Below are 26,345 nucleotides of genomic sequence, written 5' to 3' on the forward strand. Positions count from 1 at the left end.
TACTTCTTCTTCTTCTTCTTCTTGTGTTTTTAGGTCGTTTTGTTACCTGACATGTTTCGCCGTGTTACTTCCGCCTTCATCAGAGTGTCACTGTGTCTGTTATAAACGAATCAGTCAAAACATAGATGAAACAAGAAGACAAAGTGAACCTAATACAACTGCTTATAGTATCAGTCTTTTATGCTGCATAAAATTTCGCTTTTGCAGATACGGTTCTTGAGATATTGTGGGATGTTCTTTTCTTTGTTCTGAAAGATCTGGTGAGACAAGTTTCAACAAAAATATAGGCAAGGCATTATTGAAGCTCCCATGAGCAGTGGTCTTTATTGACCAAAGAAAAGGCGATACTCTCGTTCTGACTCAATTTCTTAAAGCTTTCATTGCCTCTGCCCAAAGTGGGTGTTAATTTGAATACAAGTTGGTAGGTTTCAGTTGCAAGGGGATATGACTGGTTTGAAATCAAATACTATTGGGTCTTAACTTAGGCATCTGGTGAGATAGAGATTCTGAAGATATGACACTTCCATTTGAACCATGGAAACAAGATATTTAGATAGGTCAGGGAAAGTTTTACAACTGCCAGAACACAGCTCAATTGTTTATACTGCAAACAACCAGGGGGCACAGACAGTTTTTCACACCTCCTTGTGAAGACTGCCCAAACAACGATCAGATAGTGGCGGGCCGTCCGGGCGTTCAAGGCCTTCTCTGCTGGCCTAAGAAATATCTGAATCATATTATATTTTGTCCATCAATACTTATTATTCCAAATGGTCTGTTTGCTTCCTTTCATTGCTTTTCCCCCTGGTTGCACTGCTTCCAGATGTGTGTTTTCATATTGAAGCATTTAACCAATCACATTTCAGCCATTATTTGTTGCCAGATCAGATCTGCCTCAAAGCCTTCACAATCAGTTCTGCGGGCTCTGCTGCATTAAACTAGACTGTTGCTTTTAACCAATCAGATTTCGAGTTGGCAACCCCACAATGCTTTTTCATACGCATTAGCATTTTGCTGGCTGGGATACGTCATTGCTTTCACCAACTATGATTGGCTAGTAGGCGGGCGAAAGCCAGAGGTCGCAAACTCCACCCACAATGGCTGACAGTAGCAAAAACAAATGGATTCTGTTGCAGATTCGCTCACTAAGCTATTTTCCAGACGGACTTTTCCAGAAAAAAATGGACATCATTAAGAAAGGGCGGTCAACCCCCAAGCTAGCAAGCCTGTTACAGCCGGGAAAATTGTGTGTGTGGCACTTTCAGTGCGCTAACTTAGCTGCACAAGCAAATAGTATATTGTGTTGATTTAAAGCTATTTTCAAAACGGACTATGCCGGAAATATGACAGGACAGGCTTGACTCATCATTAGCTTCGATGGTGATAGGAAAGAAGGAAGAAAGAAAGGAGGATGGATATTGTGTACAGTTAAAAATATTTTTTGGTGAGTATAATATGGCTATATTCCTAAATAATATTTCAATTGTGGGCCCAGTTCTGATATCTGAAAAGCTCCAGTGTTTGTATTTAATCACTAAATGCTGCTAGGATGTGGATTTTACCCCAGTTTAATTTTTGCCGTTTCGCCATTGACGTCCATCGCTGTCTTTTCCCGAGGAAATAACCCCCCTGGCCTGGTTGTAATGTCTCAAAAGCTCCAGTATTTGTATTCAGTCAATAAATGCTGCTAGGAAGTGGATTTCACCTAATTTTAGTGCATTTTTTGTCATTTCACGTATGGACGTATTGACGTTCATCGCTGTCTTTTTACCGGGGAAATGATACTCCGGGCCCGGTTCTGATGTCTAAAAAGCTCCAGTATTTGTATTTAATCAATAAATGCTGTTTTCGGCTGGATTTTACCCCCTTTTCGGGCAATGTTTGCCCGTATGCCATTGACGTTCATCGCTGTCTTTTCCCGGGAAATCACCCCCTGGCCTGGTTTTAATGTGTGAAAAGCTCCAGTATCTGGATTTAATCATGAAATGCTGCTAGGAAGTGGATTTTACCCCATTTTTGTGCATTGATTTATTGATTATTTTTTATGTGTCTCAGCTCTAGCTGCAGTAGAGGTTTTATAGCCATAAAATAGTTTTTGAGGGTTGGATTGATACGTTGAAGGCGCTACGAGAAAATGCACCGACCGCCACTGTTCTTCAGTAAGCGAATTTGAATATGGCTCAAACCTTTAAGTTAATTTTTATAACAAATAATTCATAACAGGCCCCTATCTACACAAAGAAAACTGTAACAAGCGATTAATCAAATAAAAATTAACACATCAAAACCTTTTAAAAAAGGTATAAAAAAGCGTTCGCAATTTTGGCGTACACACGAAAGAAAAAAACATACTTACACACTACTTTGTCATGGTAACAAAACAAGTACTTTATACTTTTTACTTTAATGTTTTTACAATTTTCCTTGTTCTGTTAGCCTGGCTTCTTTCGGCTACTTCTTTTTTGGAACCATTCAGCCATGCCTACGCAGTCACACACATGGGACTACCTGTTACAATATGCAGCAGAAGGAGGAACACCTCGATGCCGCCGGAGATTCGGAGCTGGACAAAAGTGCCGGGAGAAGAGGCAACGCTTATGACCAACCATTCCATCGTGGGATAAGATGGAAGAGCTGTCGGCGCTGTTAGACATTAAGTTTTAGCATCTGACTCCAACGCCTAAAATTGTCTTATCTCGTCTAACAATGTGGCGTAATCAGCATCGGAGGAGACAGACCAGGGTTTAACGGGTTAATCCAAAGATGATTTATTTCAGAAAAATTGATCTATACAGAGCTCCAGTCCCCACCAAACATAAGTCCGCTGAGCGTCTCTGCGCCCAGTGGAGGATGAGAGAGACAACGTCCAACCCCGAGTTTGCCCAGTTATAATAATACAAAAATGAATATTCATTAGCTGATTAACAATAAGATGGTGACTGGTCCATGACTGTCTTAAAGGGTGCCTTCCTCCTTCGGGATTTTTCCACTGTCCGTCGTCTCTGTATCTCCGCTGGCCTTGGAGCTCCACTCCGCTCGCCTCCTTATCAGCTGACATTGTATGGAAGCTGTCTGTAATCAACCTCAAAAGAATCTCAGACGGAGAGCCTTTGTTCATTGTACAAGCATTATTATAAGGGAACCTTCTGTTCGCGTGGTCATCGAGCTGAAAACAAGTGTTTAATCATACAGTAGTAATATATAAAAATGAAGCAGCTGTAATAAAATATATGATTAAAATATGACATAGTCTTAATTAGATTATATGGTTAAAATATGTCAGTCTTCAGCGCTTACCAGCAACGGAGTCGAGGTGCCCTACTCTGCTACTGTTGTCTTCAGCTCCAGACTACTGAGGAACTGTGCGGATAAGCTTGCAAGAGTGACTCTGCATATTCTCTACCTCGGTCACAGTCTGCAGAAGTTCCCCATCTCGTGGAAGACTTCCTGTGTGTGGTTCCAGTTTTTGTCCAACTTTACAACGTGTTTTTGAGTCTATCCGTTTTTGCTACCGAAACCAAGATGGCGCCGTTCAAGTGGCAGCCGGTAGAGGTAGCTCCGTCCACTCTTGCTCGTTTTGTGTTTTTGCTGCTTTCTGTCGTAATGATTTGATTTAATGATTCTTAATGATCCCATATACTTTGCTTTGTTCTTTGTGCTTTTTGCTTTGTTGCTCTGAGGCCTTTGCGACTCAGCCCCACCCGTCGCGTGGCTTGGTTTCTTTGTGCTAGTCGACAATGTCTTGTGTGTCTTGTGTCTGTCTTCCTACTGCAACCAAGAAATTTCCCGAATACGGGATGAAATAAAGTTCTAACCTAAGAGCAGGGATGCAAAACTGAGCACACCAAACCGGACCGTCAATGCCATGACTGCATGCTATTTTCCTTCATTTGATAATTTACATATTTAGACAGGGCGGCCCGGAGGCACGAGTGGTTAGCGCGTCAGCCTCACAGCTCTGGGGTCCTGGGTTCAACTGGGTGTTTTTGTTGCTTTTCTGTCTTAATGATTTGATTTGGTGATTCTTAATGATCCCATTTACTTTGATTTGCTTTGTACTTTGCGCTTTTGCTTTGTTGTTCTGCGGCCTTTGCGACTGTACTGTCTAACTTATAACTATGCCTTTTCTTGCTACTGTCACAATGAAATTTCCCGAATACGGGATGAATGAAGTTATCCAATCCAATTCAACAGTATATTATGACATTCACATTTGAATAGACAGTACTTTAAGGCGAAATATCAATATTGGAAAAAATGATCCACTCCGCTTCATGGTTCCCGCATTTTTTCCAAGTTGGACCTCCGTAAAGCCTACCATCTTATTCACATTCGGGAGGGGGACAAATTGACGGCGTCACAGGTCTCCCCATGTCCCGGAGCCACGCAGTCATTCTGACTACAGTTGACTGATTTTCCAAAGCCGCACACTTTTTTGCACTCAGCAAGCTCCCTTCAGCCTGTGAGATTGCAGATTTACTGTTCAGACTGTTCAGACATAGGCTTTATCATCATCATCATCCCATTTACTTTGATTTGCTTTGTACTTTGTGTTTTTGCTTTGTTGTTCTGCGGCCTTTGCGACTGTACTGTCTAACTTATAACTATGCCTTTTCTTGCTACTGTTACAATGAAATTTCCCGAATACAGGATGAATGAAGTTATCCAATCCAATCCAATCATCAAAAAAGGGTGCTCGGATGATTCACTGAAAGACGTTTCGCCGACGGACGTTTGACAGAGGGACAGGTCGCCGAATGGACGTTCCACCGAACGGTCAATCGGCCGAACTGAGCTTCCGCGGAGCGGAAGTTTCGCCGGCGCGCTCGCCCCGCCCCCGGATCGTGTGTGTACCAGTTTTTCAACCTCGGCCCGCGCGCCATTTACGGCCGGTCCGTAACCGATAACATTCATTTAGGAATAACAAGGACATGTACTAGTATTTGTATTTAATCATTAAACGCATTTTGAGCCGTTTGGCGAATGGTCGTATATAGACGTTTTTTCGGATACGCTCAGGGAAAAAACCCCGCCGATGTATGTGGTGCTAACACTTAGAAAAAAATATGGTGCTCAGGATTCCAGCGGGGCATGTGTCACCCCTGTCTGCCCACAGAGCACTGTGCTCGGTGAAAAACCCCCTCCAATGTGTGTTGGGCTCAAATTTGAAATTCAGTGGGGCGTCGTCCAACCCAGTCCGCTCAGGGTGCACTATTCTCGGATAGGCTCGGGGGAACCCCCGCCGATTTTTAAAGTGCTCAAACTCGGGAAATATATGGAGTTCGATAATGAAACTCAGCATGTGTCATTAAAATCTGCCCACGAAGCACTGTTCCCGGGGAGAAACCCCTCCGATGACCGTAGGGATATGATTTACATACTCGGCGGGCCGGATTAAAAATCCTAACGGGCCTTATATGGCCCGCGGGCCGGGGTTGCAAAACTTGTACCCACACGATCCGGGGGCGGGGCGAGCGCGCCAACGAAACCTCCGATTGACCGTTCGGTGGAACGTCCATTCGACGACCTGTCCCTCTGTCAAACGTCCGTCGGCGAAACGTCTTTCAGCGAATCGTCCGGCCACGTCAAAAAAGACTATTGTCATCATACACAGCTGCGTATGATGAAATTGGTGGTGCTACTCCACAAAGTGCGCTTTCCCAGCAAAAGACCACAATAAGTAATATAGAATATAAGAGTCACATCCTGTTAAGGCAAATACTAAAATATTGCCTAATCTGAGATATTATTACTATCCACGGAGATCCCGTTGGTCTCAAGATGTCCTCGGGGATATTGTAGGTTCTTTGGTAATCTGTGATGGATATATCGCATCTCTAAATTGCAGTAGCACGACACACAATCCCCTCTGTGTAACAACTTCGGGGTGAGGAAACATGGACGTTGGGCGGCGATCTGCCTCCTGCTGGCTGACTAGGTAAGTAGGCAGACAGTGTGAGGTAAGTGATCCATTTTATTCTTTGTTGGCATCGGTGAGGCAAACCTTTTCGCAGTCGCCGGGAGTTGGTTGCGCTCGGGAGGTGATGCGATGTATCCATCACGGCAGAATGCCAGCAAGTCTGAAACTATCACTTGGTAGGGCTCTTGCCTGAGAAAAGCGCACTTTGTGGAGAAGCACTTTCAATTTCGTCATACGCAGCTGGGTATGATGACAATTAGGCTTTTGTCTAGTCAATGATGATGACAAGCCTAAGTCTGATTTTATTTATTTTTTATTTATCTACTCCCGAGAGTGATTAAATCCTGGCGACTGTAGAAAAAGTTTGCCTCGCAAATGTTAGTAAATAATGATAAGATTGAGGAAACAAGACACCAAACTGGAGAGCAAAGAGCGCTGCACCTGTGTGCGCCGTCATCTTGGATCACTTACCTCCACATTTACCATCAATCATCCAGCAGGAGGCAGATCACCGCCCAACGTCTTTCATGTTACCTGACCCCGAAGTTATTGCACAAAAGGGAATGTGTGTCGTTCTACCGCAAGTTCAGAGTCCTGATGACTGTGGGAAAAAACTCTCCTTAAGTCTATTTGTCCGTGCTTTGTGAGACCTGTAGCGTCTGCCAGAGGGCAGAAGCTAGAACAGGTTGTGACCAGGGTGGCATGGGTCCCTGACAATGTTCTGGTGAGGTAGCAAGGGCTGGCAATGTCTTCAAGTGAGGGCAGAGAGCAGCGATGATCTTCTGGGCAGTGTTGATCACTCTCTGCATGGCCTTTTGTCTGCTGCCGTGCTTCCAGCATACCACACTGTAATGCAGTATGCCAGGATGCTCTCCACAGTGGCTCTATAGAAGGTTACCAGAAGCTTAGTGTCCAAGTTGTTCCTCCTGAGTACCCTGAGGAAATGGAGTCGTTTCTGGGCCTTCTTCCCCACTGCCGTGGTGTTGGCAGACCAGGAGAGCTTGTTCGTGACGTGGACCCCCAGGAATTTGAAGGACTGGACCTTGTCTATGCATACTCCACTTATGAGGAGTGGGGCCAGATCTGTGCTGTGTTTGCGAAAGTTCTGGATTATTTCTTTAGTTTTCGTGGTGTTCGGTGTGAGATTGTTCACCAAACACCACGAAGACAGTTTGTTGACCTCATCTCTGTAGGCAGACTCATCCCCTCCTGAGATGAGTCCGACCACAGTGGTGTCGTTGGCAAATTTGATGATGGAGTTAGACTGGTCGGTCGGTGTACAGTCCTACGTGTACAGGGAGTACAGAAGAGGACTCAGTACACAGCCTTGAGGGGAGCAAGTGCTCAGTGTAATGGAGGAAGATAGGTGGGGACCAAGTCTAACAGTTTGTGGACGGTTGGTTAACAAACTGTTAGACTTAGTCCCCACCTCTCTTCCTCCATTATCTCTCTTACACGCGCAGCATGTGTTCCATCTGCATGGAATTCCTGCCGTCATTGTCTCGTCGTTGGATTGTCTTATCAGTTCTGTAGTACTGTAATATGTTTAAAATATACATTTCCTTTCCTGTCATATTCAAAATATATTTTCTGCCTTTTCTATACATCCTACCATCTGGTGGGAAAATATAATAATAATAATATTATTATTATTATATTTTCCCACCAGATGGTAGGATGCTTCAGTATTTGATTTCAAACGAGCCATGTTCCTTTGTAACTGAAACCCACCCACTTATATTTAAATTAACGCCCAATTTGGGTGGAGGCAATGAGGGCTTTTAAAAAGTGGGGTCAGCACGAGAGTCTTGCCATTGAAGCTTCAATAATGTCTTGCCTATATTTTGACACTTGTCTCACCAAATCTTTCAGAAAAAAGAAAATAACATCCTACAGTACATCGCAATAAAGAGAAACCGCCACCATCAGTTGTCATTGTGCTTGCTTCGGGGCCCTCTGCCCACAATCAAAACACAATTAATTTCGCTACTTTTTGTTTTTTACCAACTTTTAGTTGGATCAGCAAAGTGGTTGAAGGTGCATTGCCTGTGTGGTTATCAAAAAATCTGTGCAAATCGTATTATGACAACGCAAGCTTTTCTGATAAATATCACAATTACTGAGGGGAGATCCGAAAGAATCAAAAATTCAAAATGGTGCTCTAAAAACAAAGATGAGAGGAAGGTACTACTGTACTTATTTCTCTGCAGTGCATGTCTTGTGTGTTGCCTTGGCTTTTATTCATTTATGTTATTTGATTTTGTTTTACATAGCATTTTAATTCCTGGTTGTATATATTTTCATATCTTATTAACTTAAAATTATAATTAATACGTAAAAATCATAACAATAACAATGATAATAATCGTTATTTGGACATCATATACATATCATTGTTGGCAGGTTGACAGAGCGGTTATATATTCATTCATTTTCCCAACCACTTTATCCTCAACTGACTTCGGGCCAGAGGCGGCGGACACCCTGATTTGGTGGCCAGCCGGTCGCAGGGCACAAAGAGACGGACAACCATTCACACTCACACCCATACCTAGGGGCAATTTAGAAGGTCCAATCAGCCTACCTTGCATGTTTTTCGAATGTGGGAGGAAACCGGAGTACCTGGAGAAAACCTACGCAGGCCCAGGGAAACATGTAAACTCCAGAACCAAAAACAGTTGGGCTCACTTGGATTTGAACCCAGGACCCCAGAGCTGTGAGGCCTATGCACTAACTAACCACTCAGCCGCTGGGCCGCGAGTGTTCACATAAATGTATTTAAAAAATATAAATAATTGATTAACATGTTGTCCTCGCAGTTCTGCGGTTGAGGGTTTCATCCCAGGTGGGTCCTCACTGCGTAGAGTTTGCATGTTCTCCCCGGGCTTGCATGGGTTTTCTCCGGATACTCTGGTTTCCTCCCACATGCAAAAAAAATTGCAGGGTAGGCTGGTTTAACACACTAAATTGCTCCTAGGCAGTGTGAGCGTGAATGGTTTTCTGTCTCCTTGTGTCCTGTGATTGGCTGGCCACCAATTCAGGGTTGCCGCTGCCTGTAACCATAATTAGCTGGGATAGGTTCCAGCATGTCTGTCCAACATGTATTGGTGCTTTTTTCTTTTGCTTTGTTGTTCTGTGGCCTTTGACTGTACTGTCTAACTTATAACTATGCCTTTTCTTGCTACTGTCACAATGAAATTTTCCGAATACGGGATGAATAAAGTTATCCAATCCTTGTGAGGATAAGCGGTTTAGAAAATGAATTAATACATAACATTATCTGAGTCATGTAGGCAGAGATGGTCAGGGCTAATTTTACACCCTGGGTCGACAACCCTTCAAGACCCTTCACCCCCAACGTACACATAAACACCCGACAATCCCAAGAATAAATAATCTTACCAAAACCATGCACATTAGGCTGGTTTAACACTCTAAATTGCCTCTCGGTATGTGTTCAAGCGTGAATAATTGTTCTCTTTGTGCCCTGCGATTGGCTAGGCACCGATTCAGGGTGTCCCTCGGCTGGTTCCCCTAGTTGGTTGGGATGGGCTCCAGATTGCACAACCTTAAATCACAAAAATAGAATTATCATACAAATTACGATGGTACCTTTACTTATGAAATTTATTCTTAAGTAGAGGCATATTTTACATGGAATTAGCATAAACCGTTCCACAATTTTTAATACTACCCTCTAAACCAGGGATGCTCATTAAATCAATCACCAAGGTTCTCGTGGTAGAGCCTGAGAGTAAGATTTGATCTTGTCTCTTAGTTTCCTTCAGGCCTGAACAACATATTGTTTTACCGCGATGTTGCAATGTGCAACCACAATACTCGTCCTTGATTTGAACGTGCATATCTGACTCATTTAACAATCATTAAGAAATCATCAGGATCAACGTAAGGTGCCGACAGCCTTCGACAACATTCACAACCTTTCAGAGCTGCTTCTTAAGCATTTTCTTTTTCAATTTGGTGCGCTTTGTTGGAAATGTCTCAGATGCTCTCCATCTGACCTCAGTTCCTTGGCAACAACTGGAGCAAAAAACTCTGAGTACCCCTGCCCTAACCCCTTTTAAAACTATAAAAGTATACAATTTTTGAATTAAATATGTATGCAAAAATATATGTATCTATCAGTGGCGGTCGGTGGATTTTCTGGTAGCGCCTTCAACGTATCAATCCAACCCTCAAAAACTATTTTATGGCTATAAAACCTCTACTGCAACTACAGCTGTGACACATAAAAAAATAATCAATACATTAATGCACAAAAATGGGGTAAAATCCTTTTACTAGCAGCATTTCATGATTAAATACAAATACTGGAGCTTTTCAGACATTAAAACCAGGCCAGGGGGTGATTTCCCGGGAAAAGACAGCGATGAACGTCAATGGCGTACGGGCAAACATTGCCCGAAAATGGGGTAAAATCCAGCCGAAAACAGCATTTATTGATTAAATACAAATACTGGAGCTTTTTAGACATCAGAACCGGGCCCGGAGTATCATTTTCCCGGTAAAAAGACAGCGATGAACGTCGATACGTCCATACCGTGAAATGACAAAAAATGCACTAAAATTAGGTAAAATACACTTCCTAGCATCATTTATTGATTGAATACAAATACTGGAGCTTTTGAGACATTACAGCCAGGCCAGGGGGGTGATTTTTCCCGGGAAAAGACAGCGATGGACGTCACTGGTGAAACGCCAAAAATTAAACTGGGGTAAAATCCACTTCCTAGCAGCATTTTGTGATTAAATACAAACACTGGAGCTTTTCAGATATCAGAACTTGGCCCAAAATTGAAATATTATTTAGGAATATAGCCATATTTTACTCACCAAAAATCCTTTTTACACAATATCCATCCTCCTTTCTTTCTTCCTTCTTTCCTATCGCCATCGAAGCTAATTATGAAAGTCGAGCCTGTCCTGTCATATTTCCGGCATAGTCCGTTTTGAAAATGGCTTTAAATCAACACAACAATATTCTATTTGGTGGTGCAGCTAAGTTAGCGCACTGAAAGTCCAGCACACACCATTTTCTCGGCTGTAACAGGCTTGCTAGCTTGGGTTGACCGCCCTTTCTTAATGATGTCCATTTTTTTTCTGGAAAAGTCCGTCTGGAAAATAGCTTTGTGATCAAACAGAATCCATTTGTTTTTGCTACTGTCGGCCATTGTGGGTGGAGTTTGCGATCTCGGCTGCCTCGGGTACTGCTTTGGCCCGCCTACTAGCCAATCATAGTTTGTGAAAGAAATGACATGTCCCAGCCAGCAAAATGCTAACGCCTATGAAAAATCATTGTGGGGTTGCCAACTCGAAATCTGATTGGTTAAAAGCAACAGTCTAGTTTAATGCAGCAGAGCCCGCAAGAACTGATTGTGAAGGCTTTGAGGCAGATCTGATCTGGCAACAAATAATGGCTGAAATGTGATTGGTTAAATGGTTCAATATGAAAACACACATCTGGAAGCAGTGCAACCAGGGGGGAAAGCAATGAAAGGAAGCTAACAGACCATTTGGAATAATAAGTATTGATGGACAAAATATAATATGATTCAGATATTTCTTAGGCCAGCAGAGAAGGCCTTGAAGGCCCTGACGGCCGGCCACTGGTATCTATGTATGTCTGTCCGTCTGTCCATCTGTCTGTCTGCATGTATGCAAATAAAGAGCAAAAATATAAGAGAATTATTTATTAAGCCATTAAAATGACGCTGCAACACCAAACCTAACTAAACCAAAAGCATTACATAGTAAAAAAAACATGTTTTTCTAAGTTAAATGCTCCCAGGCATTGCATCGCTTATCCTTTTTAAAGGGTTTATAATTGCTAGTATTAAAGATTGTGGAACGAAATATACTAATTCAATGTAAAATGCTGCTCTACACTCCTCCCCACACACACACACATGCGCACACGCAAGAATAATAATATATACATTTTTGCGTGTGTCCTGACTGTCTGCTGGTAGTTTAGGGTCACTTTTAGGCCAAAGTCAGCTCCAGTGACCCTTTTGAGGAAGTAGAACATGGAATATAAGTGTGTGTTTTCTGGGGGTTACCTGTTCCTGTATGTTAGTATAAATACATTTGTTTTAAGCCGGATGACGAAATGGCACAAAACAAGAGAAGCATAATTAGTGAAGGAACATAAACCAGGGGGCAATCACCAAAATCACAATTGATCAGGCATTAACAATTCGATTTCGAAGACGTTTTACTGTATTTGAATGAATTAGACATGTCTGGAATTTTAAGTAATGACATTTATTATACAGTAGTACCTTGGTATACAAGCTAAATGCGAGCTCGAATATCAATTTACTCGTATCTCAAATACATTTTTCCCATTTCAAATAACAAAATACAAATTACTTCATTCCGACCCTCTGTGTTATGATCGTGGGTGGAGGACCCCAAATCAGGCAAATGCACAAGCTGGACGTGGGACTTTCTATTTATTGAAAACGTTCCAAAGACGGGCAAAGGCACAGACGGAGTAGCGTAGCCATGTCGTTATTCATAGTGTGGAGGTAGGTAGCCAATTGGTCCATAGAGGGGTCCTGAATGAAGGTAAAATCCATGTGGTCGAGATTGTGGTCGTGGTCCGTGGTCGAGATTGAGGTCGTGGTCCGTGGTCGTGAGCGTGGTCAGGGTCCTGGGAACAAAACAAGAGGTCGGAGGTCAGGCGAGGCAAACAAGGAGGTACTTGTATTTACTCGCATATAACCCGCTTTTGTCGGACAAAAAATTATGACTGAATCAAGGGTACGGCTTATATGCGCATATAAACACGGCATACTCGAAACTTCAAGTTGACAACGCCATGGCACGATGACGTCATGACGCAATGGCGCCGTAACGTCATGACGCAATGGCGCCGTAACGTCATGACGCAATGGCGCCGTAACGTCATGACGCAATGGCGCCGTAACGTCATGACGCAAGCGAATGCGGCCGATATGGTCATTTATTTCAAAATAGACAAATGATAAAGATATAGTTTTTTCACGTTTTATGCAAGATATGTACGTTTTTTTCTTGAATTTTATTCAAAGACCTTGAAATAAATGTTGTTTAGCGGTTTATCTTTTCTCTATTTTGAAATAAATGAAAGCATCAGCCGCATTCGCTTGTGTCGTGATGTCACGCATTGCGTCATGACGCAACGGCGCCATTTTGTCGGGATGTCATCATGTCACAGCGCCGTCAAGTTGCAATTTTTTTTGCATGTCGTGTTTTTATGCGCATATAAGCCGTACCCTCGATTCAGTCATCATTTTTTACCGACAAAAGCGGCTTATATGCGAGTAAATTCTGTAAGAAGTATCCCCTTCTCAACTGCTTGCTTTACTTTCAAGTCCTTGCAGATTCCGCCAACTGTTTTTCTTTTATCCATATTAAAAGATTCCCCTCCCTCTCGTCATGAATATCACTGCATAGCTTGAAAAGCTCTATACCGTCACCAGAGTCCTTGGGGGGCATGGGAATTCGCCCAACCAATCTACATGTGCTATGTCAACTTGGAGAAGTGTCCCCCGGGGAGTCTTGTAGGGGGTACTCCCCGGGAGTGAGGGGATCCAGAACCCCTGTTACGCGGGGTCCGGTCCCTGTATGACCGGTGTCAGAGTCTGGTCTGCGTAGCCGGCAGTAAGTCGGATCCGTTTCTCGTGGGGGTTGGACTCCACCAGGGCTGCCCTATGTCACCGATTCTGTTCATCACTTTTATGGATAGAATATCTAGGCGCAGCCGTGGTGTTGAGGGGTCCGGTTTGGCAGCCTCAGTATTGCATCCTCTATTTTTGCAGATGATGTGGTTCTGTTGGTACATCAGGCCGTGATCTCCAACTCACGCTTGAACGATTCGCAACCGAATGTGAAGCAGTCGGGATGAGAATCAGCACCTCCAAATCTGAGACCATGGTTTTCAGCTGGAAAAAGGTGTTATGCTCTCTCCGGGTCAGGGACCACGTCCTTCCCCAGGTGGAGGAGTTTAAATACCTTGGGGTCTTGTTCATGAGTGAGGGAAGAATGCAACAGGAGATCGACAGGTGGATCGGTGCAGCGTCTGCAGTGATGCGGACTCTGCGCTGGTCTGTCGTGGTGAAGAAGGAGCTGAGCCAAAAGGTGAGGCTCTCTATTTACCGGTCAATCTACGTTCCTACCGGATACAAGCGGCTGAAATGAGTTTCCTCCACAGAATGTCCCGACTCTCTCTTAGAGATAAGGTGAGAAGCTCGGTCATCTAGGAGTGGCTTGGAGTAGAGCGTTGCATTTTTCGTCTACAACGACAATTTCGGAAAATCTGTATTATGTGCTTCACGGAGACCTGGCTGAATGAACTAACAGCACTCTCTCGTTTGCTTGAATGGTTTTCAGCTGGTGAGGGTGGACAGAAATCCTGAGGAGAGCGGTAGGAAGAAAGGTGGGGGACTAACTGTTTATATTAATAGCAGATGGTATAGCCCCGGGCATATTACGGTGAAGGAGCAACTTTGCACTTGAGATATCGAGCTAGTAGCTGTTAGCATCAGGCCGTTTCACATCCCCGGGAGTTCTCTCACGTTATTCGTGACCGGATGATTCGCCTAAAGACGTTTCGCCGACGGACGTTTGACAGACGGACAGGTCGCCGAATGGACCTTCCACCGAACGGAGGTTTCGCCGAAACCGGATTCGTGCGCTCGCCCCGCCACCGGATTTTGTGTGTACAAGTTTTTCAACCTCGACCCGCGGGCCATATACGGCCCGTTAGGATTTTTAATCCGGCCCGCCAAGTAGGTAAATCATATCCCTACGGTCATCGGAGGGATTTCTCCCCGGGAACAGTGCTTTGTGGGCGGATTTTAATGACACATGCTGAGTTTCATTATCAAGCTCCATATATTTCCCGAGTTTGAGCACTTTAAAAATCGGCGGGGGTTCCCCCCGAGCCTATCCGAGAATAGTGCACCGTGAGCGGACTGGGTTGGACGACGCCCCGCTGAATTTCTGCAGCTCCAGAAATTTTTCAAATTTGAGCTCCACACACATTGGAGGGGGTTTTTCACCAAGCACAGTGCTCTGTGGGCGGATAGGGGTGACACATGCCCCGCTGGAATCCTGAGCACCATAATTTTTTTCTAAGCGTGAGCACCACACACATCGGCAGGGTTTTTTCCCGAGCGTATCCGAGGATAATGACACATGAGCGGATTGGGTTGGCTGATGTCCCGCTAAAATCCTGAGCTCCATAAATTTTTCTAAGTGTGAGCACCACACACATCAACAGTGTTTTCCCCATGGCATATCCGAGGATAGTGACACATGGGCGGATATGGGTTGCTGAAGCCCCGCTGAAGTCTCGAGCTCCAGATTTTTTTTCAAAGTATGAGTACAAAGTACATCAACAGTGTTTTCCCAGTGCCTATCTGACATTTGATGTCGCAAATACAAATACTAGTATTTGTATTTAATCATTAAACGATGTTTTCGGCTGGATTTGACCGAATTTGAGAGCATTTTGAGCCGATGGCGAATGGACGTTTTTTTGCCTTATCGCGACATCATCGCGACAGTTTACCGAGGAATTAACTTCCCTCGGCTCGGTTCTAATGTCCAAAGAGCTCCAGTATTTGTATTTAATGATTAAATCCTGTTTTCGGCTGGATTTGACCGAATTTGAGAGCATTTTGAGCCGATGGCGAATGGACGTATATAGACGTTTTTTTTGCCTTATCGCGACATTCTACCGAGGAATTAACTTCCCTGGGCTCGGTTCTAATGTCCAAAGAGCTCCAGTATTAGTATTTAATCATTAAACGCTGTTTTCGGCTGGATTTGACCGAATTTGAGAGCATTTTGAGCCGATGGCTAATGGACGTATATAGACGTTTTTTTGCCTTATCGCGACATCATCGAGACATTTTACCGAGGAATTAACTTCCCTGGGCTCTGTTCTAATGTCCAAAGAGCTCCAGTATTTGTATTTAATCATTAAATGCTGTTTTAAGATGGATTTGACCCGATTGCTGTCATTTCACGGCTCGGTTCTGCTACATCTGCCCGCCCAAGAGTGCTTATTCCCGGGCTGACATGCCCGCCCAAGAGTGCTTATTCCCGGGCTGACATGCCCGCCCAAGAGTGCTTATTCCTGGGCTGCCATTGACGGTAGACTAATAAATTGAGAGTGATGAGCGGCAAAGGGAAATGAATCATTGATTTTTACTATAATTTGGACAACGCCGGCGGCGGGCCGGATTAAAAATCCTAACGGGCCATATATGGCCCGCGGGCCGAGGTTGAAAAACTTGTACACACACGATCCGGGGGCGGGGCGAGCGCGCGAATCCCATTTCGGCGAAACCTCCGTTCGGCCGGATGAACGTTCGGTGGAACGTCCATTCGGCGACCAGTCCGTCTGTCAAACGTCCGTCGGCGAAACGTTTTTAGGCGAATCATCCAAGTACCCACGTTATTGTAATAACTGCCTATATACCTCATTCCGCCGATGCGGCAGTCGCTTGCGAGCTGCTTCACGCTACTGTGTCGCGGCTGCAGACGTCACACCCCCAGTCTCTCCTTCTTATCTCCGGTGATTTTAACCATGCTTCCTTGGCTTCTACTCTCCCCACCTTCATTCAGTATGTGAAGCGCCACACCAGGGAACAAAAAACTCTGGACCTGCTCGTGTGCGGTCGATTGGTCTTTTGGTTGACGGTCTTTTGGTCACGGTCTTTTGGTCACGGTCTTTTGGTCACGGTCTTTTGGTCGCTCGGACCCAAACAACGGGCGACCAAAAGACCGGCGACCAAAAGACAGGCGACCAAAAGACCGGCGACAAAACAAGGTAAAACAACACGGTCTACGCATCAATAAAAGCCAACAATGGCCCTGAGCAGTTTCACTGAGCCGACGTGTGAGTGTATAAGAGTTTGTATGTACATGGGTTGTCTCCTTAGGAAGGTACGTCAGTCAGGGTCTTAACAAGTTCTCCAACAAAAAACAATAAAAGTACGGGAAATTTTGAGCTTTTCTTTAGCCTAATAATTAATAGGGCATTAAGTATGGCTAAATAATAATTCGCAGGAATTTGAGCAACGATTTAAATGGTAATCATCAATAACCTTCCGGGCAACCAAAAGACCGGGCGACCAAAGACCGGCCAACACAAAGGAGGCATACAGCTCAGTCCCCTTGCCCCCACTGGGCCGCTCAGACCACAACCTGGTCCATCTGATCCCTACCTACATCCCTATGGTGAGGAGAAAAAAACCTACCACGAGGATCATACAAAGATGGACTGAGGAGACCAGCATGGTACTGAGGGACTTTTTTGAGACTACTGACTGGGAGGTGCTGTGCAATTCACATGGGAAAGACATTGACAGCTTGACCCAATGCATCACAGATTATATCAACTTCTGTGTTGAGAACACTCTACCCTCCAAAAATGTCCGTTGTTTCTCCAACAATAAGCCGTGGGTCACCCGGGATCTAAGGGCCCTCCTGAACAAGAAGAAGAGGGCTTTAGGTCTGTGGAGAAAGATAGTCTGAAAATGGTCCAGAAGGAGCTGAAGAGAGAGATAAGGAAGGGAAAGGCCATCTACAAGATGAAGTTAGAAAACCAACTCCAAAGAGGTCTGGAGGGGCTTGAAGACCATTTCTGGCCATGGAGGCAACAGTGAGAGAGATCCGGAGTTCGGAGACAGGGATTGGGCCAATGAACTGAATCAGTTCTTTAACAGATTCACATCCAGGGTACAGACATTGAAATCGTGGATAATTTTAAGTACCTGGGTGTTCACCTCAACAACAAACTAGACTGGTCCACAAACATAGATGCCCTGTATAAAAGGGGCCAGAGGCGCATCTACCTACTGAGGACACTACGATCCTTTGGAGTGTGCAGGACACTGCTGAGGATCTTTTACGACACTGTGGTGGCATTTACAGTGTTTTATGCAGTGGTCTGTTGGGGATGCGGGAGCACGGAGAGGGACATCTATGTGTATGTATGTATATATATATTTATATATATCTATGTATATGTATGTATGCGTATATATATATATATATATATATATATATATATATATATATATATATATACCGTATTTTCACGACTATAAGGCGCACATAAAAGTCTTAAATTTTCTCCAAAATATACAGGGCGCCTTATAATGCAGTGCGTTTTATATATGGACCAATACTAAAATTGTTATCACGATAAAATAAAACAAATCAGTCGATAGGACAACTACGGCAAGCAACCCCCGTCTGTACTATTTTCCCGTAGATAAAGTACTGCGCAGTGACTGCTGGGATATAGTTTTTTTTGTCAATACACCCAATGGATTGTGGCCTGGTGATCGGCATCAACACTAGCTAGCTACTATTTGCGAATGGATTGTGGCCTGGCGATCGGCATCAACACTAGCTAGCTACTATTTGCGAATGGATTGTGGCCTGGCGATCGGTATCAACACTAGCTGGCTACTATTTGCGAATGGATTGTGGCCTTGCGATCGGCATCAACACTAGCTAGCTACTATTTGCGTATGGATTGTGGCCTGGCGATCGGCATCAACACTAGCTAGCCACTATTTGCGAATGGATTGTGGCCTGGAGATCGGCATCAACACTAGTTAGCTACTATTTACAAATTGATTTTGGCCTGGCGATCGGCATCAACACTAGCTAGCTCAGACATGGGCAAACTACGGCCTGCGGGCCATATACGGCCCGTTAGACCTTTTAATCCGGCCCGCCGACGTTGTCCAAATGCTTATAATTTGTTTTAATTTTTTTTTTTAATTTTTTTTTTATGCGGTCAAAATACAGGAAATCATTGGATGACCTGCATGAGCAATTCTGCCGTCGGTTTTGTGATTTTGGAAAAATTGACAGCTGGTGTCATGTCCTTTCTCACAAGACTCGGAAACGGTTCCACAGGAGTTGCAGTTGGAACTGATTGATCTCCAATGTGAAAAGTTCAACTCCCTGAAAGTCTCTGAGTTTTAGGCTTCATTAAGTGCAGCCAAATTTCCAAACATCCAGAAGATGGCACAGAGGATTCTGGTGTTATTTGGCTCTACATATGTGTGTGAACAGACCTTTAGTCTGATGAAAACCAAGAAAGCACCCCATAAATCCCGCATGAGTAATGAGTATCATACTTTAGTCCTTTTTTTTCTGTTTATGTTTCATATGTACTGTTAACGGATCCAGTTTTTTATATGTATCGTATCTTGTGCTGACCCGGCCCGCCTGTCAAATTTTTAAAGTCAATGTGGCCCCCGGGCCGAAAAGTTTGCCCAACCCTGAGCTAGCTACTATTTGCAAATGGATTGTGGCCTGGCGATCGGCATCAACACAGTTGCGAACCATGGAAGACAGTCTTGGAGTAGTTACGCTAGCTACTAGCTAGCTACTATTTGCGAATGGATTGTGGCTGCCTGGACGAACGTATTAAACTCAGCGTTTTCGATGGACAATTGTTCAATTCGGACACAGAAAATGAGGACTTGGATGGTTTTGTGGGTGTTGATGACATGAGTATATTGTAAAATGGCTAAATAAATTACCGTATTTTCACGACTATAAGGTGCACATAAAAGTCTGAAATTTTCTCCAAAATAGACAGTGCACCTTATAATCCAGTGCACTTTATATATGGACCAATACTAAAATTGTTATCACGATAAAATAAAATAAATCAGTCGATAGGACAATATGGCAAGCACCCCCCGACTTAACTATTTTCCCGTAGATAAAGTACTGCGCAGTGACTGCTGGGATATCGTTTTTTTTGTCAATACACCCAATGGATTGTGGCCTGCCGATCGGCATCAACACTAGCTAGCTACTATTTGCGAATGGATTGTGGCCTGGCGATCGGCATCAACACAGTTGCGAAGCATGGAAGACAGCCTTGGAATAGTTACGCTAGCTACTAGCTAGCTACCATTTGCGAATGAATTGTGGCTGCCTGGACGAACGTATTAAACTCAGCGTTTTCGATGGACAATTGTTCAATTCGGACACAGAAAATTAGGACTTTGATGGTTTTGTGGGTGAAGATGACGTGAGTACATTGTAAAATGGCTAAATAAAGTACAACCGAACTCAGTCTTGCTTCCGTTGCCTTTTTAAAAACGTGTTTTTAGCGTGCGGGTGTAGCGTGCATTTGGTGCATGTAGCACCAAATTAGTGTTTTCGCCGTTGGAGTATATTGATACTATTAGTGCAAAGTTATCACAGCCGTCAACCTGGGTGTATTGACAAAATGACTATATATCCCAGCAGTCACTGCGCACCGGAAATAGTGTCTGGGGCTGCTTTCGTAGACAGCGCTATTACAGTTCGATAATCATCCATAAATAATATATATATGCAATGCCTGACTTCACGAAAAGTGGCAGGCAGCGCAGGGCTTCTTACGCTACGATTTGTGAATGGATTGTGGCCGCCTGGGCGAATGTGTCTACTTGCACGGTTGTTCGAGCTTTTGCCAAAGCCGGCATCATTTCTAAGGAGCCACATGGAAATGACAGTGACTCTGAGAACGAAGAGAGGGGACCCGGCTTTTTGGAAGGCTCGTTTGGGCAATTGTTTAATTCGGACACAGAAAATGAGGACTTTGAGGGATTTGTGGGTGATGATAATAATCGGACATAGGCCATGTCGTAATTACCACAACACAAAAAAAGCCTACTTGTCATCACACGCAGAAACTGCGTGTGACGAAATTGATGGTGCTTCTCCATAAGCTACGTTTAATCGGCAAAAGACCTAAATAAGTGTAAGTTACGGACTTGTAATTAGTCATTCCGCTGTTGTGGATACAGGTCGCTTACCTCTCGATTACCGCACACTGTCTGACACTTACCTGCCTGTCTGCCACTTACCTTCCTTCAAGTCAGCTAGTAGGAGGCAGATCACCAACCAAACATCTATTCATATGCCGCAGAAGGGAATGTGTGGTATGTTAGCGCGAGTTTAGATGTCTGATGGATGTGGGGAAAAACTGTCCTTAAGCCTATTTGTCCGAGCCTTGTGGGACCTATAGCGTCTGCCAGAGGGCAGCAGCTGGAACAGATAGTGACCAGGGTGGTAAGGGTCCCCTATGATGTTCTTGGCTCTGCTGAGGTAACGCGGGCTGGCAATGTCTTCAAGTGAGGGCAGAAAGCAGCCGACAATCCTCTGGGCAGTGTTAATCACTTTCTGCATGGCCTTTTTGTCTGCCGCCGTGCTTCCAGCGTACCACACTGTGATGCCGTACGCCAGGATGCTCTCTACAGTGGTTCTATAGAAGGTTCTCAGAAGATTGGAGCCCAAGTTGTTCTTCCTAAGTACCCTGAGGAAATGGAGTCGTGTCTGAGCCTTCTTCACCACTGCCGTGGTGTTTGTAGACCATGAGAGCTTGTCCGTGACGTGGACCCCCAGGAATTTAAAGGACTGGACCCTGTCTACACATTCTCCATTTATGAGGAGTGGGGCCAGATCTGTGCCGTGTTTGCGAAAGTCCAAGATTATTTCTTTAGTTTTCGTGGTGTTCAGTGTGAGATTGTTCACCGAGCACCACGAAGACAAATTGTTCACCTCATCTCTGTAAGCCGACTCATCCCCTCCTGAGATGAGTCCGACCACAGTGGTGTCGTCAGCGAATTTGATGATGGCGTTAGACTGGTGGGTGGGTGTACAGTCGTAGGTGTACAGGGAGTACAGAAGAGGACTCAGTACACAGCCTTGAGGGGAGCCAGTGCTTAGTGTAATGGAGGAAGAGAGGTGGGGACCAAGTCTAACAGTCTGTGGTCGGTTGGTCAAGAAGTCCTTTATCCAGCAGCAGATTGAAGAGGATAGTCCAAGTAGCAGGTGAGTTGTAAAATGTCTAAATAAAGTACAACCGAACTCAGTTTTGCTTCCATTGCCTTTTTAAAAACGTGTTTTTAGCGTGTGGGTGTAGCGTGCAAGAACTATATATCCCAGCAGTCACTGCGCACCGGAACCCGGAAATAGGCTGCTTCCGGTAGCCAGCGCTATTGCGTTTCGATGTTCATCCATATATAATATATATGCGTCTAAAAAAACGGTGCGTCCTTTGTGTGTGTAAAATACAGAGATAGCACTCGTTATTGACACTGCGGCTAAAAATACGATGCGCCGAATAGTCGTGAAAATACGGTACAACCGAACTTAGTCTTGCCACCGTTGCCTTTTTAAAAATTTGTTTTTAGCGTGCGGGTGTAGCGTGCATTTGGTGCATGTAGCACCAAATTAGTGTGTCCGCCGTTTTAGTACATTGATACTATTAGTGCAAAGTTATCACAGCCGTCAACCTGGGTGTACTGACAAAAGGACTATATATCCCAGCAGTCACTGCGCACCGGAAATAGCGTCTGGGGCTGCTTCCGTAGACAGCGCTATTACGGTTTGATAATCATCCATAAATTATATATATATATATATATATATATATATATATATATATATATATATATATATATATATGCCATGCCATGCCTGCGTCTAAAAGAACAGTGCGTCCTTTGTGTGTGTAAAATACAGAAATAGCACTCGTTATTGACACCGGCTAAAAATACGATGCGCTGAATAGTCGTGAAAATACGGTACATATGTATGTTTGCGTATATGTATGTATGCGTATATGTATATGTATGTATGCGTATATGTATGTATGCGTATATGTATATGTATGTATGGTATATGTATATGTATGTATGCGTGTGTATATATATATATATATATATATATTTCAGCAACACGCTTATTTATTCATTCATGTTTTTATTTATTTATGAACTTATTACCAATCAATTTATGTCTAAAATTCCTTTCCTGTATCTGCATTCTCACCCTCTTGCTACTGTGTAAATGAAATTTCCTGAATACGGGATGAATAAAGTTATCCAATCCAATCCAATTCAAAGCAAAATAAATGTATTGCAATACTGAAGTACACTAATTGTGATCATGTGCATGTTTTCTCGCACTTTCCTATAAACTGTTTGGTCAGATGAAACTCAAAATGGTGAAGGTGAGACCAAATATATGTCAAAATTTGACCGGCTAGCAGGTAGCAAATGGTCCAGTATCAAATTGTCCAGTAGTAAACGTCGTATAATGCAAAGTTGGCGCCGTCAGGCAGCAGCCGGTGGCAGTAGCTCTGTCCGCTCTTATTCGTTTTTTGGGTTTTACAGTCTTTCTATCTTTTTTTTAATTACATTTTAATATTTCTTAATTCCTTTTTACTTTACTTTGTAATGTATACTTTTTACTTTAATGTTTTTTATAACTTTCTTTGTTCTATTAGCTTGGTTTCTTTCTGCTAGTTTCTTTTTGGAACCATTCAGCCATTCCTCTGCTGTCATACACATGGAATCAGCTGTGAACAATGCAGCAGAAAGAGCAACACCATGATACCGCAGGAAATCCAGAGCTGGACAAAAGTGCCGGGAGAAGAAGCAACGCTTAAGACCAATCATTCCGTCTATTATTATGGGAAAAGTGAGATACCTCCGATAAGATGCAAGAGCTGTCGACGCTTTCCAGGCCGGAAACTGGGTATCTGAAGTGTATTTGTTTCTGTTGATTCTTCTTCTCCAGGCTACTGAGGGAGTGTGCAGATAACTTGGAAGAGTGATTCTGCATATTTTCAACCTCGGTCTAAGTCTGCAGAAATTCCCCACCTTGTGGAAGACTTCCTGTGTGTGGTTCCAGTGTTATCTAACTCTAACTTTTTCTTGTGTCTGTATCCGTTTTTGCTCTTCCAACCAAGATGGCACCGCTCAAGTGGCACCCGGTAGTGGTAGCTCTGTCCGCTCTTGCTTGTTTTGTGTTTTTGCTGGTTTTCTACCTTTCTTTATACTTCCCATATACTTTGCCTTTTACTTTGTGCTTTTGCTTTGTTGTTTTGCGACCTTTGCAACTCGACCCCACCCAGTCGCGTGGCTTGGTCTGTGCTTGCTACTGCAACCAAGGAAATTTCCCGAATACGGGATGAAATAAAGTTCCAATCCAATCCAGTTTACCCGCGACCATAGATAAAATACCACAAATACGAATGTATAAACTAACTGCAATTTTTTGCCCACTTCTCCACCCTCAGATTCACCTGGGGAGTGATTGAAGTCAAGGATTAGTGTACTCTGGTGATGTATAGCTCAGGTTGCCTAAAATATATGTTTGAGAAGGTATGAAATAAAATTCACCTTCAGATAAGCCACTGTTCTTATTTATCATACCATTCAAATTAAATTATCTTGTGTATGTATGGCTTGGCTTTATTGAGTAATTTAATTTCTTAATGCTTATTGGTCTCAAAGTGAGATGTGGAGCCCTCGGACAGACACCCCCTGGCAGGAATAAATCTTTTTGGCTCAAAGAGCTGCTCACTGCTTAGAATAGAATTCTTTTTTGGACGGCCTTTTGGCTTAGTAGGTGATTCCAGACCTCCTCCTTGTAGCACCTAAAATGAGAAAAGTTGAAAGAGGAAAAAGATAGAAACAATTACAGTTACAATATATTGTGATTTACAAACTTTTCGAAAAAGCAACATGGATATTTAAGTTTAAAAATGTTGGTAGGCCTGGGAGGGAGCTTTCGAGCAGTCTTCTAGCTAACTATAGGCAAATGCTGAATTGGTGGCATTCAGTAGATCGCAACGAGGGGCTGCTCTGCTATGTACGAAACCCCGACCCAGAATCAGGTCGTCTGCAAGTCATTTAGCACCAGGAGACAGACAACTGTTGGAGTTATTTTGGGTACTATTATATATGTGCGTACAACGAAGAAATACTAATCATTGCATAGCGGTTGACATGCTTCTTGATGGAGCAGGGGGCGTATGTAATGTTTGAAAATGTTGCACTCAACAACACGTCCCCCAATGGGTCCCTAACCTGGGCCGTTGAAGGCCTGCAGACCCTAAACCACAATATGAAAAAGCATCCTGGAGTAGAATTATCTGCTTGGACACTGGTGGGATAAGACCTTTGGTAAATACAAGGATTTGGCCCTATCTGTTGTTTTTTCAGTAGCCATTTTTGCTACTACCTTGACATTGTGTGGGTGTTGTCTTATCCCCTGCATACGCTCCTTGCTAAGCTGATTTATAACCACTGCGATTGCCCCTACACATTCTAAATTACACGAATTATATCCTCTGCTTATGAAACGTACTGAAGAGAGCAATGCATTCCAGGAGTATGATAATTCCGAGAACGAATTGGGCGAAAATGATTTTGTTCTTTCTTTTTCAGACCAGCCATGCGAGTAGGGACTATGCGGGTAAAATTATACCAGCCAATGGACATTTCCCCCATTTGTATTTGCCATAAAATGAATTAATAGAATAAAGCCAAAAGGAAGTCTTATTGAGGAGATCATGTGCAAACATATAATAAAAGGGGGAATGTTGGAGTTATTTTGGGTACTATTATATATGTGCGTACAACGAAGAAATATTAATCATTATATGTATGTGTGGAATATTAATCATTATATGTATATGTGAAATATTAATCATTATAAACTTGACAAACGCTTAGTATAATTGTTACCGAAGGACACTTTCCCCTGCAGCTGGCTCCGAGGACGTTTAATCGTTTTGCCCTGGATCCGAGGACTATTGACTTGACATCTTACCCAGTCCCTGGATCCGAGGACTGTTGACCTGGATTAAAACCTCGACCCTTTAGCCAGTCGCAAGTTCGCAATGAAGATCTGTGAAGGACTCTTAAATTGCTTTGACTTGGATTCCAGAGCAGATGGCGATATCATATCGACCTCCGAAAATACTCAGTTCTGCGTGTGATGACAAGTAGGCTTTTGTGTTGTGGTAATGACGACATGGCCTATGTCCGATTATTACTCGCAAATTGTTTTAAAATAGTGTTGCTCGGTTCACCTAATATGGAATTGTTTTGCTGAATGGAGGCTTGCTTGTTTAAATTCTTATGCAGTTGTGTTTAATTTCCGACTTTAATTGTTGTTTTGAATACTTGATATGCAATTGTTGTTGCAGTTGTTTTTTGACCTTAATTGTGTTATTTGGGTTGACGCTTATGCAATTGTTTTGAGTAAGATAACCTTAATTGTTTTGATTCTAATGCAACTAAATGGGCAGGAGAGAATTCGTTTCTTGAGAATAATCTGTGATGAGAACGAGTCAGGATTGATTCTCACTTGCAAGTAAAGCTGGATGTATGTGCTCCGATGTCTTTCTTTTATTAAAGTATAACTATTAATGAAACTATCATTTTGGTCCTTCGAAGCCTGGGAGTCAACATACCGAAAGGAATCCGGGCGCTGCTGGTCGACATCTGGGAAAGACCGTGCGCACGGCGTCTAAACCTCTTTGCGGGCTGGATTTTCGATGGAGCGCCTGGATTCTTGACGGTTGAAG

The 26,345-nt window shown here is 43.5% G+C and overlaps 1 protein-coding gene across 2 annotated transcripts in view; it reads right to left on the reverse strand.

Annotated features, from left to right (window-relative positions):
• Positions 1 to 12,201: 12,201 nt before the first annotated feature.
• barx1 (BARX homeobox 1) overlaps positions 12,202 to 26,345 on the reverse strand; it is a 38,012-nt gene continuing 23,868 nt past the window's right edge. The window contains exons 4-5 of one of the 2 annotated variants that reach the window (XM_077604004.1): positions 24,335 to 24,407; positions 12,202 to 12,596 (exon numbers count right to left, since the gene is read on the reverse strand). In XM_077604004.1, coding sequence (XP_077460130.1) covers positions 12,589 to 12,596; positions 24,335 to 24,407 — 81 coding nt within the window. In that variant the 3' untranslated portion in view covers positions 12,202 to 12,588. Of the gene's footprint in view, positions 12,597 to 24,062; positions 24,408 to 26,345 lie in introns of those variants that run through there. The other variant, XM_077604002.1, reaches the window with a different exon arrangement.

The sequence above is a fragment of the Stigmatopora argus genome, chromosome 6 (assembly GCF_051989625.1).
Source record: "Stigmatopora argus isolate UIUO_Sarg chromosome 6, RoL_Sarg_1.0, whole genome shotgun sequence".
Classification (NCBI taxonomy): domain Eukaryota; kingdom Metazoa; phylum Chordata; class Actinopteri; order Syngnathiformes; family Syngnathidae; genus Stigmatopora; species Stigmatopora argus.